Raw genomic sequence first — 16,551 nt, 5'->3', positions numbered from 1 at the left:
TGAAATTGACAAATGGCAAATATAGAATTAAAATGCAGACGTATAATGAGATCAACACCTTTCAATACAGTAGGAGCTTGATGAGTTGTTAAAATAGGAACTTCTGATTCTAAAAAATACAGTGAAAAATGTAATGTTAAAAAAGATTGTAAAGCAGTGATGTATTAAGCATACATATTGAAACTAACAGATATTTGACAGCCACATAATTAAGTTAGTAAAAACAGACGTCATGAATGCATTTGAGATTAATAAATTAACGAATATAGTTTTGGGTACCTGGAAAAGCCGATGGTGGTAATGGGCTACTTGTAACTATGTGATGCACTGTAAGATAAAGGATAAAGAGAATTTCAGGGTATTGAAGGATACATAAATTATGTTTTACATTAAAGTACGTTAAGTTACAGTAATCATAGGTGACTGCAATACTCACCATACCAGCCAGGGGGCGCTGGGCAGTACACAGGTGTTGGTCGGCACATAGGAACTGTTTTAAGGGGTTGTGAAAAGAAAGATTCAGAGTTACAATAGACCGACTGTATATTGCGTGTTATTGCTGCTGTCTTTTTGCATTACGTGATTGTAACACATTGTAATATAAAAAAAAATCACAAGGCTATGAGTTGCACTCACGCTCCTGTATTGGAGCTGGAGCGGCTGACACTTCCACGTCCTCTGATGCTCTAGATCCTGTTATTAGGAGAAGGGAAAGCACTGCTGTCATATTTTTAGATCAAACGGAATTTAACATTTGCCATCAACTTAAAAGAGATCACCCAAAAACTCTCATGGTTGATCAAAACTTGGATGATTTTCTTTCTTCTGTAGAACACAAAAGGAGATGTTTAGGATATTCATGCTGCTCGTTTCCATACAACAAAAATTAATGGTGACCTGGTAGGTTTGCACCAGCCATTCGTAAGTTGTTACTCAAAGGGATAGTTCACTTTGAAAAATTTGTTGGTATGTTTTAGCTTACCTCAAGGGCATCCAAGATGTAGGTGTCTTTGTTTCCGCAGTAATTTGGATATTTTTAGGTCAAACTGTTCATGTCTACCAATCATATAATGGAGGTCTATGGTCACCACCTCACACAGAGAAGTCCAAACTAAACATGATTTAATGACTCATAAATGGACACATTGATGGCCTAAGACATGAAACGAGCAGTTTGTGTGAGAAAACTAACAGTATCGTTTTTACCTCTTGTTACTACAGCCACAAAGCACCCACACAGCGCAGATCACTTGGACGTGGCTGTGGTTACAAGAGGTAAAAACGATATAAATACTGTTCGTTTTCTCACACAAAACGCTCGTTTCCGAGTCATTAAATCATGTTTAATTTGGACTTGTCTGTGCGTGCTCTTTGAGGTGGTGACCATAGACCTCCATTATATGACTGGTAGACAGGGGCGGTTTGACATAAAATAAACAAAATTGAAACTACTGCGGAAACAAATACACCTTGGATGCTCTTGGCTTGAGGTTAGCTAAAACATACCAAAAATGTATTTCAAAGTGAACTATCTCTTTAAATTGTGACTTTAAGTCCACACCAGAAGCTTAGTTACTACTAGCTACTTTGTAACTAACTTTGTACTTTATTCGAAAGCACTATAATGTACAGAAGCTAGTAGGTCGTAAGCTCTCCGTAAAGTAAAGGTGTTGTAATAACCATAACGTTCATGTCTCTGTAAGAACTGGCAATTACAACTTGTAAACTCAGAATTTTCAACGAATCCACTAACACTGTCAATGCCAAAATGAATCTGCAGTGGCTGGTCAGGTGGTTCAGTGGTACAAGTCGCATAATATGACGTTTACCCTCAATGATTTACACGCACAGCTCTTACTGGCCTATGTTCTTATCTATGGAAAAGAGCCTGTGAACGTTCAGCAAAATATTTTGTGTTCTACGGAGGAAAGAAAGTCACACAGGTTTGGTGCAACATAAGGGTGACTATATAATGACAGACCTTTTATTTAAGGTGAACAATCGATTTAAAGAAGTATCATGTGTGATCAGATCCTGTGAGCTTACTTCTCTTTTTCAGTTTGCCGTCAGCCACTGCCTTTGCTTTTGGAGCTGTGGACCAGAGAGCAAATATTATGTTAAGTCTTAAATATTCATAGCTGTTATAACAAAATATTTGAAGCAATTCTTTCAGTGCATGATGATAAAAAAAAAAAAAAGCAGGAACACATTGTGCTACCTTTCTTTGCTTTCTCTAGTCTTGTTCTTGGAGCCTCTCTTTCTGGTGAGCAAATGTTTGTGAGGAGGAGAAAGAAAAAAGCCTTTAGTGCAATTTTCTTATACAAACAAACCCCACGTCTATAAGACTGAATATATATATATACTGCACCTTTTTTCTGTTTAAGCAGGGGCTCCTTTCTCTTGGTCTCGACTTCTGGTAAGGGGGAAAAAAACATTAAACAACAAATCACTTGCTTCCTGATCAAAATATGCATCAGTCTCTCTCCAAACATGTATAAGCATCTCCAAATGTGTTCCTACAAATTTGCCCAAGTAAAAATACATTTTCAAACTTTCATTACTTCAAAAGCATTGAATTTATGAATAAATGCATTTTCTGACGTGAAAAATCTGGATTTTTTAAATGTCCCATAATGCTGTTGGCTCTGCTTTTTAATAGTTTATTTCCTTATTGATTAGTATCTTTTATCAAAGTTAACAGTTTTCCACATGCTTGTTGAGTTTACTGTAGAAATCGACAGTTGCCTGCTTGAGCGTAACCCGCTTTAATCAAACAAAACAATGCATCACATAGGTCTACTCCTGCGTTCAAGGCTGACTCTTTTAGCTGTGACATGAAAAACAGTCAGAAATGAATCAAACCAGACGCCTTTGTTTAAAGAGAGAGAGTTTAAAACTGTGTGCAGCAACAGGTCACTGATGTCTAAATCAATCACACTAAGAGTGTTCTTGTAAAAAAGCAATATTCTGGATTGATCAGTAGCCATGATTAATATTGCAATAAATTAGTATCACACTAGAGCTGAAATACTCTGTCAAGAATACTAAATGTTGGGGGTTTTATTTAAAAAAAATAACATCCAAGTTAACGGAAATGCACCAGGGGGCACTGTTGTGTTTGTCAAAGTTATTGGAAGTGAGAAAAAATACAGCTATTTTACTGATATAAGATTCTCAGTGATGTCCTCTAAAACAGATTGCTATATTCAGGTCATAGAGGAGATCATGGGTTATATTTGTCATTAATTTACTATGCTTTGAAAGTCGAACTAAGGTAAGATGAGCAAAAATAGACAGTCTAGCGGTTCATATTGTATCTACAATACACGTACAGTACCTTATATTAATTTATGTTCATAGAACTGTTGTATAAAAGTCTGTGGCCTCATAGTTACAAACTTAATAATGTCTAAATTGCTACCCGAAAAGCTACTCAGTTCTACTTAAACTGCTCTATACTATTTTATTCAATATACTAGGACTATCAATATACCTATCTATCAAGGCCAATTATAATTCTGAATACTTGAAGACATACATTAAAAATATCTAATGTTCAGTCAGTAAATGTATAACAAGCAGTTATAATAGCTGGATTTAAAGTCTTTTCTGGAATAAAAGTACCTCTTTTCTTGACTTTATCAGGTTCAGCTGGAGGAAAAACAGATAAAAAGGACAGTAAGTTGCTGCACAGCTTTAATTCATCCTGTTTGCTTACTACACATAATTTAAGAGAAATGAGACGTACAGTAAAAATGATTTAATAAAGCTCATTAAAGCCCAAAGTATGGTACTGAAAATTCAGACATGGTTAATGCAATTTTGAAACATAGCCAGCTTTTTATATAGGCTACCATCCATATTTTATTGTAAAATAAATTTAATATAAATATTTTTAGTAGAAAAGCAGTATGATGAGTTTACAGTAAGGAGTACGGGTCTATATAAATCTAAAGTGAACTAATCCAAATATGATTTTCTGTATCTGCTGATATGTGCTCATACGCATAATATTTATTTCTTTTTCTGTGTATGCATGCATGTTATCTTGATTAATTCACAGTACACCCACCTCTTCAGCCACTACAATACCACTGATGCATATATGCCTTTAGGTACACATCATTCACCAATCAATGATTCTTTTTTAAGCATGCGATTTATTTCATGTGCAAAATACTAAATGCCTCTTGGTCAGTTGTCTTTGCATGAAGAGCTCACAAAATGTGTTAGAACGAAGATATTGGCATGTCTCTGACCTATGCTTAGACAAGGCCAGTGTGAGTTGCTATAAAATGGCTCTGTTATGCAGAAAATATGCCCATGCTTTTTCTTTTTATATTTTAAAACAACATGCATGATATTGACCTTGCAAGTCAATACCAAATACCTTTTTCTTCCTTTGGTTTAGTGTCTTGGGCTTTTTGAGGATCTTTATGTATTACTGAATGCATACAAGGACATGTAGAGGGCTCTTTTTGTTTGTCTGGATACAAACAAATGCAAAATAGTGAGTGTCAAGAATACAGTGTCCATATAATTTGCCTATTTTGCTGTCAATCGTTCATATGAAATTTGAGTTTTTTTGCTTGCACAGGCAGACTTGTCAATACCGAAACCAAATCAATTGCAAAAATCCATTAAATACAAAAATGATTATGATGTAAATGATTTTTTTTTTGAGAAATTGTTAAAAAAAAGACAGTCTAATGAGCAATGTATTAGATTAGACTAGTTTAAATCAACACAGGATGATAAAGATCACATTGGCAGCTAAACACAGAGATAAATGTCTTCTACAGCTTAATATATTGATGTCATTATCTTTAAAACCCATAATAGCTTATGCCATCTGAGACCAATGCCAGATTTTATGTCCATAAATCAAAATGTTATTACTAAAATTAATTTTTAAAGTGGTGGTAGTAAATCACAGGATACAAATATGACACCTTCATTATAAGTTTGGATTGCATAAATTTGTCAGAATTAATGTGACGTGTTATGATTAAATGGCACCCCATCAGTAAAGAGATTGGATTATTACAACAAGAAGAAAGCCAGCTAAAAATAAAAACAGGTTGACAACCCCGCCAACAAACGGAGATTAACAATAATGGCAAAATGGCTGAGAAGCATGTGATTTGCTAATGTTTTTAAGCAGCTGCAAGAATTCCAAGAAGTCTCTTTGAATAATAATTGAAATTCAAAAAGCCGGTTTTGATTGTGTTGCTTACATGCTCGCGGGGAATTACAGGGAGGTGTCATTCAAAATGCCTTTAATGCAAATGCCATTTTTGATATCAGTCGACCCTGCGGCCGAGTACATGATCTGTGTTATTAAAACAGCATGCATTCTTTCTTCCTTCGTTTTCTCACTGACCTTTGGCGCAGAAGTTTATTAGCTAAAAAATTGCATTTACTCTAGATTGATTAAGATCAGCTGGGGCATTGGAAGTTGTACGATAGGATATTATCCCTATGACTTTGATTTGCCATTGAAACTTCATATAGTGTAACTTCGCACTATCTGTACTGGTTTAGTTGTGCTCCATGTGTATTTAAAGTCACTGTCATTATTTTCTGCGTGAACAAGCTGGAGGTGAAAATGAGTTCAGTTTACAAGTATAATAAAATAAAATATTTGTTTGTTCATGTTCTCACAACATTGCATTTTTAGAATTCCTAAAAATGTTCCCGGCGCCTGGCAAGTGTTCATTTTTAAGCCCTGCATATACAGTATATAATATAATATATATATATATATTTGGGCTGTCAAACGATTAATCGTGATTAATCGAATCCAAAATAAAAGTTTGTGTTTACATAATATATGTGGGTGCACTGTGTATAATTTTGTAGATATATGTATATATAAATACACACACATGCATATATATTTAAGAAAAAAATAATATTTACATATAAAATATTTATATATAATATAAATTATATATAAATCTATACACAACAATATTTCTTAAAAATATACAAGCATGTGTGTGTATTTATATACAGTATATAAAGTAATTATACACAGTGCACCCACACATTATGTAAACACAAACTTTTAATTTGGATGTGATTAATCGTTTGACAGCCCTAATACTGTATATAAATATATAATATTTCCTAATTTTTATACTGTAATTGTGTACTGACCTTCTTTTTCAGTCTTTGCCACTGGTTTCTCTGCTTCTTTTTCCTTCACTTCCTCAGCTGTTTTAAGAAATAAAACCAACAAAACAAAAGGTGAGTCTTACAGCCCAGAAAGTAAAAGAAAAACAAAGGACACAGACTTGTACATGATTACACACACACACAGACACACACACACACACACGCGCAAACTTTGATGTTCAGATCTTTTTTGTACTTTGTTTGTGCTTTCTGAGAAGACTGCTCAACCCCAGGGGTCAAAATGGATCTCTTCAAGTTCCACATTTTTGCTCTCTCTCCCCTACTAGCAGGCTTCTTTCTCTCAGCAGGGATTTATTTTGTTGTGTGAAATATATCTAATGATGTTCTTGATAGAGGAATGACAGAGTATCTGCTGCTTGCCTGCAGGCAGGGCAGATATTCTCATTTTCTTCTGGCCTCCTCTCTGCAGTAAATGGAATGGGATGATGTTATTGCTGTAATTTTCTTTGGAGCACAACATTTTAAAGAACTAAAGTCAAAAACAAGTGAGTTAACCTTGTCAATAAAACAGACCAGCGGGACAAAACCCTTTGATATTTGTAAGAATATTTCTGAATATATGTATTTTTATGATGGGGTCAAAGTCCTATAAACATATTACACTCTTATCATCTTGTTGCCAGCAATTTTATGAATAATTAAATTAAAAATCAAATCAAATACTTTATACCAACACCTAAGCAAGATGATCAGAGATGTGGAAATTTAATGAAAGTAGCTGAAATTTTTTTTTCCCCTAACACTTTCAACAGCTGAAGTTTAGTTAAGAGATCTATCATTTTAATAAATATCATACCTTAGAGCACCGATGGTCACCGTGATTTTTCTGGGTAAGAATTGTTCCTGGATCAACATCAACAACAACATCCCTGTCCAAAAACATAGTGCTAATTCAGAGGGAACTGATTTTAGGGACGAGGTATGAAAATAAGATTGGCATAAGAAAGACCTAACCCTTGCTATAAGCTAAACTTGACATCCACTGTAAACATATCCTTCAAATTTGACTGGTTGATTGGAATTTTGAAAGGATGTTGATCCAGAAATATGCACTACTTGGTGAAATCACATTTAAAGAGCAACAGTAAAAGTGAGAAAATAGAGAGGGAATGTTTCCTCACCGGACAGCCCACAGGTAGATCTGTGGAGTCATGAGGTGGACTGAGCTCAAGGCTGAATCACAAAGAAATTATTTCATTTCACTTCATAAAAGCAGTGGTCGACTTGAGATCTCCTTAAATTCAGCATATATAAATGCCCACAAACTTGACATACATTTGTAATGTTCATCAAAGACAAACTTTGATTGTTGTCTTGACAAAACCTTGTCTAAATCTTGTCTTTCTTCAGTCGAACAGAAATTAAGGTTTTTGATGAAAACATTCCAGGATTTTCTCCATATAATGGACTTCAATGGGAACCAAATGGTTCAAGGTCCAAATGAGAGTTTCAGTGCAGCTTCAAAGGGCTTTAAACGACACCAGACGATGAATAAGGGTCTTGTTTAGGACCCTTCGAGTCATGACTCGAAAAAAGATTTGTTTATTTTGATGAACGAGTTTGAACAGGAGAGTCACGAACGCTCATCACAGAACAGAGCAAGGCGAGCATTTGTGCTTATTAAACTTAAACTTTTTTATTTTTTTTTTAAATGAGCGATCATTTTGCTAAGACCCTTATTCATCGTCTGGTGTCGTTTAAAGCCCTTTGAAGCTGCACTGAAACTCTCATTTGGACCTTGAACTCCATCTCGCCGTGTTCCAGTGTTGTCTCTGCTGGTACATTCAAGTACACCTCATTCTCAGGCAGAAGAACTAGCAGTGCTCTGAACTCATCTCAGCTCTGAGTCTGTGATACTGCTGTGTCATACACTGTCTCAGCACAGGATTAGATTTCCATCCTGCAATACACACATTGCTTTATCCCCAATCTCCTCTCCAGATTTTAATCTGATACCCAGTAGGATATTTTGCCCTCCGGAGGAATTCAGAAAAATTGTAGTTCAACACTATATCAATAAATCAAATAGCAGGAATAATTGGAAAGGGAGGAATGCATCTCACTAGAAGAAAACCATATTACAAAGACCCATGTGATCTTTGTGCTTTTATTTCATGTTAATTTTAACATATGGCCAAGGTTATACATTTTTGTACTTTTAGTGCATTATTAATGATTTCGTGGTGTTCAGCCAAATAACTCTAGAGGCTGGCACTACCTTAACCTTTTTTCCCCTTCTCTTTGGAGGACACCACATATGCAGAAAAAACTGTTGAAATATTATGCCAAAGTAGCCTGGATGCCAGCCCGAACTCCTCCCACAACGTTTTTTGGACGGGAAGTTCGGTCTAGACTCGATCCATTGAGGAGTAATTATGATCGGTTCAGAAATCATCGGGCCAATCAAATTGCCAGGGCGGGCTTTATACGATGATTGACAGGTGGTCTTCAGTAACGTAATCCTCACGTCATCAAAGTACGCTTGTCAAAGATGACTGCAGCTGGAGAATTGAGATGTATAGATTCCGCTGTTGCGTCTTTTGTAAAAAAAAAAAAAAATCGACAGCGCATTCATTTTAATAGACAAACAGGGAACGGCAATCAAGGCATTTGTCGATTGGAAAAGATATTTTTGGCGTCCTTCCTACATGATTCGGGAAAAGTGTAACTTATCAGCTGGCTCTGACGGTCGTTAAGAAGATGGGACGTAATGAAAAGCCTGTGGTCGTTGTGGTTTCTCCTTTGGTGGCACTCATGGAGAAGTAAAACAAGTAACACTTGTTATTTAACTTCTAAAATAAATAAAGTAGGCTACGTTCTGTATTTGAAAACTGCGCTATGCAAAGGAGTTGACTTATGCATTGCTCTGATTGGTTGGTAGGTCTACCGACTATCCAATTGAGTGCAGAGGTTTTTTTTTTTTTTGTCCTGATTCGGTTATGACACGCCTCATAATCAAAGCCTAATGGAGGAGTTTCAGACTCATATTCTTTCTTGAATATGAGTATGACGAAGTCAGGCTAATGCGAAAGAGTAGTTTTGGGTACATTGGCATGTATAATAATTCAAATAATTATTTTGAATAAATAAACATGTATTAATAGCACTTCTCAAGTTTATGGCCTCTTTAAGATTGCCTCTTTGCTTGTTGTATTCCTCATTTTTAAGTGTTTTGGATAAAAAAAAGCATCTGGTAAATGAGTACATGTAAATGTATAGGTTAATTGTTATGAGTTATAAGTTCAGTTGCAAAAATTGTCTTTTTACCAAACTAGTAGACCCACACCATCATCCTATTGATCCTACACTGTTGTGTAGTAGATGGGAAAATGAGCCATCAGAAAGTCTTTAGAGATCAAAGTTTGAGTCCTAAGGGTCTTCTCAACCCTCACATCTCTTATACCACACACACACACACACACACACACACATGCCCTCTTCTCCTCTCATCCAACACCATCAGACCTCAGCATGTTGTATAGAACCCCACTCCTCCACAGTCAATAACCTTGGAGCTTATTAGTGCTGGCATAATTTTCTCATTTTCATTCTGGTTCATTTTCTATGCTTCATGCAAGCAAACTGTTGCCATGTTACCTTTAGGGACCGGTTCTGGTTCTAGTGCTTTTTCCTCTGCACTTTCATCTTCTTCCTCTTCTTCCAGGGTTGTTATGCCTTTGAAAGAAAAGAACACCAGATAGATCACAAGAAGTCTTTGTGATTTAATTTCGAATCTATCGAGTCTTTAAAGCCTTTAGTAACCATTCAAATTCAATTAATGTGTTAAAACAGAAATTTCTACTTTCAACATTTACATACAACATTTTGAAAACAGACTATACCTTGAACTATTTCTTCCATGTCCACTTCCTCTTTGGCGTCAGAAGCTGTTGTATCACATAGATGGGTTACACACATGATAAAATCATAATTTCCATTTGACCTCCGCCAAGCAATTTTGGTGCAACTAAGATTTATGTTGTTGGGTAGATTGCATTAGTGTTTTACAAAGAGATATAATCAGATTAAATTTACATACAGAACTTTTTTTTTTTCCAATTATTGTATTGAGGCTGATCCTTCAAAATGTATTAGCAACATCACTAGCGAGTTACGAGCTGGAACAGTTGGTTTAGATGTGCACAGAGTGGATTATCAAATCAGCTAAATTAGGTTAGCAGGGTAAAGTCAACAAGTCCTATTTTAAACACCATTAGTAAAAAGCATAAGCGGTATAAATGATCTTTAATAATTAATTGCTTTATGCGCTATAAAACAATGACTATGACCACTATTCTTAACTTACTCATTTAAGCCACTGTAACCAATGTTGACCTTCATTTAGCTTAGTTTCCTATTTTTTCCTTGATCCTCTAGAACTTTGATACCCTTGAATGACCTCTTTCGAGACAACCGCTTGGTGACAGTTCACATGAAAGCAGTCTCTCATGGATTCTAACCGTTTCACTGGCAGCTGAACAGCAATGCACCAGCTGCTGTTCTTTGATCCACCCAGCAAGAACTTCAATTAAATTAGAACTCAAATAAGGTCCTTTCCTACCAGCGTATTTGCGTATATATGGTAGCAAACTTAGACTAAACTCTTTTTTGTTTGACAGCAAAGTGACGTCTAAATGATTATTGTTTTTGGCTAAAATTGAGCAAACCTTTGGTTAAAAAAAAGCAAAATTTGTTAAAAAAATTCAGTTGATTTAACTTTAAAAAAAAGTAGGGACATTAAAGGGTACCCTAAAACGTCGGATGTTGACGTATGGTCAAAAGCATCAGTTATATGACGTCTTGGGATGAGAATGGGCTGGGGAAACCTGTTGCCTTAAAATTAAGTAAATGAGCTTGACAATTCCGCATAACTTATTTTTTTTTTCAATCATGCATGGTTTCTTTACTTAATAATTTGAAGGAAACAGGTTTCCTCATTTAAAGGAGTAGTTAACTTTAAAAAAAAAAAAAAACTTTTGCTGATAATTTACTCACCCCCATGTCATCCAAGATGTCGACGTCTTTCTTTCTTCAGTCGAAAAGAAATTAAGGTTTTTGATGAAAACATTCCAGGATTTTCTCCATATAATGCACTTCAATGGGAACCAAACGGTTCAAGGTCCAAATGAGAGTTTTAGTGCAGCTTCAAAGGGCTTTAAACGATACCAGACGATGAATAAGGGTCTTATCTAGAAAAAAAGATTTGTTCATTTTGAAGAACGAGTTTGAACAGGAGAGTCACAAACGCTTATTACAGAACAAAGCAAGGTGAGCATTTGCTTATAAAACTTAAACTTTTTTATTTATTTTTGAAATGCCCGATCGTTTCGCTATATAAGACCCTTATTTATCGTCTGGTGTCGTTTAAAGCCCTTTGAAGCTGCACTGAAACTCTCATTTGGACCTTGAACCATTTGGTTCCCATTGAAGTCTATTATATGGAGAAAATCCTGGAATGTTTTCATCAAAAACATTAATTTCTTTTCGACTGAAGAAAGAAAGACGTGGACATCTTGGATGACAAGGGGGTGAGTGAATTATCCGCAAAAGTTTTTTTTAAAAGTGAACTACTCGTTTAAGTTAAGTCTACTGATCATCACTTTTACTGTGTTGCAGACTGATATAACAATTAGCAATGGGATTCAAAGAATTCTTGAGAATAGTTTGCTAATGATTATGGTTCCTTAATGGTTTCATCAGGTATTATTTTAGTACTTGTAAAGAATGTGATATTGGGATATGCAATGTTACTGCCAAACGATTTAAAACAGTTTTTGAAAAAGGTATTTACACAAACTTTATTTTAAAGGTTTTTAAATAATTTTCTTAATAATTTTGCCTTAAATATGTTACAATTAATACAATACTAAAAAACAAAAATGTGTAAACAAATTTCATTTATTATTTTTATTAAATACTAATGGCAAAACGTACTAACAATAAATTCTCTAAAGTGAATCGACTGAAGAGAGTCAGTTGTTCGAGAATCAAACTACACTGGTTGTGCTGTACGTTTTTTGACTCGCTAACAAGAACCAGCTCGAAGTGATTCTTTTGGGAATCAAACTACATTGGTCACGGTATTTGGATTGCAATGTAGATTCAGTAATGATGCTGAAGTGCCACTGAAAAGTATTTTAGTTTGGTGTTCCGACTGCATGTGTGAACATTATTTTGGTTCCATATTTTTGTTCCCAACCCTAAAATAACTGGCTGCAGGATTATCTGTCATTTTGCTATGAACACATTTGAAAAACAAACAGACCTTTCGGAGTCAATAACAAAAAATATTTTTGGTACCTTTCTCGGGTGAAGAGCCATCATCTTCATCAGCCACTGTTGTCTCATCTCCATCTGGTTCGGAACTAACTACAGCTGCTGTTACTATAATACCATCATCTCCCTCCTCTTTTCCCTCTGCCTCCTGCTCCTCCTTATCTAGCTCAGGCTCCTCAGTAACACCCTCACCTTCACTTGTTATATCTTTTTCAGAGTCAGCGTCTTTCAGCCCAACACCAGTCTCATCTTTAAGACTGTCTTTTACACCTTCACCTTGATTGTCCGCTAGTTCTTTAGCTATCTTATCATCATGGTCATCAGATGGGATATCAGTAGCGCTTAAGCCATCTTGTGAGTCAGCTCTATCAGCTACTGCGTCGTCAGCTTTAGCAGCACTCTCTTCTATGGCTGTTAATATCTCTGCATCACCATCAACTTTAAGTATAGGTTCCTCACCAATTTCCTGAGCTTCAACATCAGTGACTGTGACACCAGCATCTGCTATGATACCAAGCACAATGGGGACATCATCATCGTCATCATCTTTCTCCTCACTTTGGTCATCTTTTTGGTCATCATCAGTATTGTCATCGTCTGTAGTAGGAGCCAATTTAAGGGCTGGCTCGGCTAATTCTGGTTCTTCGTGGCCAGCCTCCCCACCCTCAAGAACATCTTCTGCTTCTTTGATATCTTTAGAGGAGGAATCATCAGCTACGACTTCAACAGCATCGTCGGGCTCTTCTGAGGGCAAAGGTGGGAGGGTTTCAGCATCAGATATTAGATCTATGGTGCCATCTTCATCCTCCTCTCCTGCTTTGCTCGATTCATCATCTTGATCATCTAGTGAAGTAGTAGGAACCTTTTCATCTGCATCAGTTCTGTCCTCCTCATCATCTTCATCTGCCTCAGCTTCTTTAGAGGTGACAAGTTCTGCAGCTTCGTCTTTTTCCTCATCAGGTTCGGCAGGGATGGAAGCATCTTCCTTTTCGGGAGCAGCAGCAGCCTCCTCTTCATCTTCATCCTCAGCATCAGCTTCCTCTTCGTCCTTTTCTTCAGCCTCCTCTTCAGCGTCCTTTGCTGCTGCTTCCTCCTCAGCATCAGCTTCCTCTTTCTCCTTTTCTTCAGCCTCCTCTTCATCTTCCTCCTCAGCATCAGCTTCCTCTTTCTCCTTTTCTTCCACCTCCTCTTCCTCCACAGCCTCCTTTGCTTCTTCATCTTCCTCCTCAGCACCAGCATCAGCTTCCTCTTTCTCCTTTTCTTCAGCCTCCTCTTTTTTTCCTTCCTCTTCCTCATCAGGCTCCTCTGCTGCTGCTTTCTCCTCTTCATCGTCCTCTTCCTCCTCCTCATCAGCTTCCTCTTTGTCCTTTTCTTCAGCCTCCTCCTCCTCTGCTGTTGCTTCCTCCTCTTCCTCTACCTCTTCCTCCTCAACATCAGCTTCTTCTATCTCCTTTTCTTCAGCCTCCTCGTCTTCATCTTCCTCTTCTTCAGCAGATTCTTCTTCCTCCTCAATCTCCTCACCATCTTCTTCTTCTTCCTCCTCCACCTCTTCATCATTAGCCATGTCATCTTCCTCCTCTTCCTCCTCGTACTCCCCTTCCTCTTCTAAGATCTCCTTGGCCCGTATCTCTGCAACTATATCATTAGGTTGTCAGAAATGTCAGTGAAGCTGTAGAGAGTGTGGGGTTCAAACCCCATAGGATGAGACGGATTCATAATAATTTGGGTTAGACATACACAATTCAGTGCATAACATATAATCAGATAGATGATGCATATCTTGTATTTTACTGTGACAGCATCCCTTTAGTAGTATGCTATTAGATAGTAGAATACTTAGAAGACATGCAAACGAATAGGTTCCTTTTTTTAAGTACAACTGTTGATACACAAAGGAGCTCTGCATATTGCTCATAGCTTGATGAGGCCTCTTAATACCATATATTGTCAGAATAACAAATTGTCCGAACTTTTGTGGCTTTTATGGTTCGGTTGCATTTATTGTTGTTTGAAAAATATTTGTACCAAAAACAAGTATCAACTGCAATCCACACGACTGAGTTTCATGTGAGGGCGAAAGATTTCCCCACTCTGTTTTTATAACACAGCCTCATCCTAAGACGTCATATAACTGATGTCTTGGGACGTCATTTGACCATACGTCAACATCTGCCGTTTTAGGGTACCCTTTAACGTCAGTTACATGACGATCCTGGGACGTCATACAACTGATGCTTTACCTTTAACGTCAGTTAGGTGACGGGGTAGGTTTAGGTCTGGGGTAGGGTTAGGATCCGATAACGTCATCTAACCGATGTTAAAGGGTACCCTAAAACGGCGGATGTTGACGTATGGTCAAAAGACGTCCCAAGACGTCAGTTATATGACGTCTTGGGATGAGACTACGCTGTGTTTTAAGAAATATTATTGTTTTAGTGAACTCGAATAAAATAAGTTCAGAGTACTCATAACTAGGGTTGGGTATCGATAATCGAGTATCGATTGGAACCGAGACTAACTTTTCGTTTTTCCCGGAATCGTTCAAAAGTTAAAATTTCGAATCCTACTTTCGATATTCACAGTCCGCCGAGCGGAAGAAGAAACCGCTGAACAACATCAACGAAGAAGCGTCTACCGGAAGTGTTGACATAACCACGCGAGTCGAACATGAGTACCTTACGTCGGCGATCCAAAGTGTGGCTTAACTTTTCTAAAAATAACGAAATCTCGGCAAAATGCTAAATTTGTCACAAAAGGAGTATTTTTACAGAAGGAGTATTTCCTTCAGAAAGGATTATTTCCTTCAGAAAGGCCGTTGGTTAGCAAGGTTAGCTAAACTTTTTTGACCCTGCCTCTTAAAAGAATCGAGAATCGTTAGGAACCGGAATCGAAACAAGGAATCGGAATCAGAATCGTTCAAATTAAAACGATACCCAACCCTACTCATAACTATTGTTTTTTTATAAACTTAAATGAATTGAGGCAATCGGTTTCCTCAAATGAAATGAGTAAGCTTAACTTGTTGTTGGGGTTTTGTAAGGATTTCAAATTAATCACAAACCAAGAAAGCTGATTAGTCTGAAAGTGACTTCTGTGTGAGCTGGGCTTCACATATCTCTACACTATTGACAATAAACAATGGACCTTTGAAATGTTGCTAATGTGACCGAACCATTGGTCAATGTCTGTTAAAAGTCAGGATGAAACGGATAACGTGACCATCTTTTCTTCCCAATGGTGATCTAGTGAAACGGCAGCCCGTTCTCATCCCAAGACGTCATCTAACTGACGCTTTTGACCATACGTCAACATCCGACGCTTTAGGGCACCCTTTAACGTCAGTTAGATGACGCTATCTAATCCCAACCCTATACCCCCAGCCCATTCTCACCCCCAAGCATTTGACCATGCTTCAATATCTGACGCATTAGGCGCCCTTTAGCGTCAGTTAGATGACGCCCTAGGATCGCGTGTACCCTACCCCCACCCCAGACCTAAACCTAACCGCGTCCTCTAACTGACGCTTTCCTTTAGCGTCAGTTAGATGACGCCGTAGGATCGCGTCATGTAAGTGACGCTAAAGGGCGCCTAAAACGTCAAATATTGAAGCATGGTCAAAGGTGATGCCTTGGGGTGAGAATGCGTTGATACCCCAGACCTAATCTACCCGCGTCATCTAACTGATGCTAAAGGTAAAGCGTCAGTTAGATGACGCCCTAGGATGGCCCTAGGGTGCCCTAAAGCGTCAGATGTTGACGTATGGTCAAAAGCGTCAGTTAGATGACGTCTTGGGATGAGAATGTATTGGAAACGGCTTTTTGAACAAGAAAAAAAAATACAAAATTTCCCAATAAAAAATAAGCGTTTTTTAAATAAAAATAAGGAGACTTGATTTTGTAGATCAGTATTTGATTGGATAATTGCATTGTTGTTTGCAAACTGCTGCGAATTTGTGAGTGTTAGGTTGCGAAAGGGGAGGTTTTACTGTCCTGCTCTGCATTGGTGATGTCATCATTAAAGAAGAGATGTTTTTGAAAGGAGGGGGAGCTTATTTTTTCAATTTACAGATATTAC

The 16,551-nt window shown here is 37.2% G+C and overlaps 2 protein-coding genes across 6 annotated transcripts in view; one reads left to right on the top strand and one right to left on the bottom strand.

The window, feature by feature from the left end:
* The window catches only part of nkain2 (sodium/potassium transporting ATPase interacting 2), a 224,750-nt gene that overhangs the window by 14,874 nt on the left and 193,325 nt on the right, over window positions 1-16,551 (top strand). The gene's annotated exons all lie outside the window — the stretch shown is intronic.
* trdn (triadin) overlaps window positions 1-16,551 on the bottom strand; it is a 49,316-nt gene that overhangs the window by 12,045 nt on the left and 20,720 nt on the right. For both annotated transcript variants that reach the window (XM_089118834.1, XM_089118835.1), the window contains exons 7-18: window positions 12,502-14,112; window positions 10,044-10,088; window positions 9,799-9,876; window positions 6,163-6,219; window positions 3,625-3,651; window positions 2,369-2,413; window positions 2,219-2,260; window positions 2,047-2,091; window positions 637-693; window positions 437-490; window positions 280-327; window positions 59-109 (exon numbers count right to left, since the gene is read on the bottom strand). In XM_089118834.1, coding sequence (XP_088974960.1) covers window positions 59-109; window positions 280-327; window positions 437-490; window positions 637-693; window positions 2,047-2,091; window positions 2,219-2,260; window positions 2,369-2,413; window positions 3,625-3,651; window positions 6,163-6,219; window positions 9,799-9,876; window positions 10,044-10,088; window positions 12,502-14,112 — 2,160 coding nt within the window. The remainder of the gene's footprint in view (window positions 1-58; window positions 110-279; window positions 328-436; window positions 491-636; window positions 694-2,046; window positions 2,092-2,218; window positions 2,261-2,368; window positions 2,414-3,624; window positions 3,652-6,162; window positions 6,220-9,798; window positions 9,877-10,043; window positions 10,089-12,501; window positions 14,113-16,551) is intronic.

Source organism: Pimephales promelas, chromosome 13 (genome assembly GCF_988280905.1).
Source record: "Pimephales promelas chromosome 13, fPimPro1.hap1.1, whole genome shotgun sequence".
Taxonomy (NCBI): domain Eukaryota; kingdom Metazoa; phylum Chordata; class Actinopteri; order Cypriniformes; family Leuciscidae; genus Pimephales; species Pimephales promelas.
This window is presented reverse-complemented; position numbering and strand designations above follow the sequence as displayed.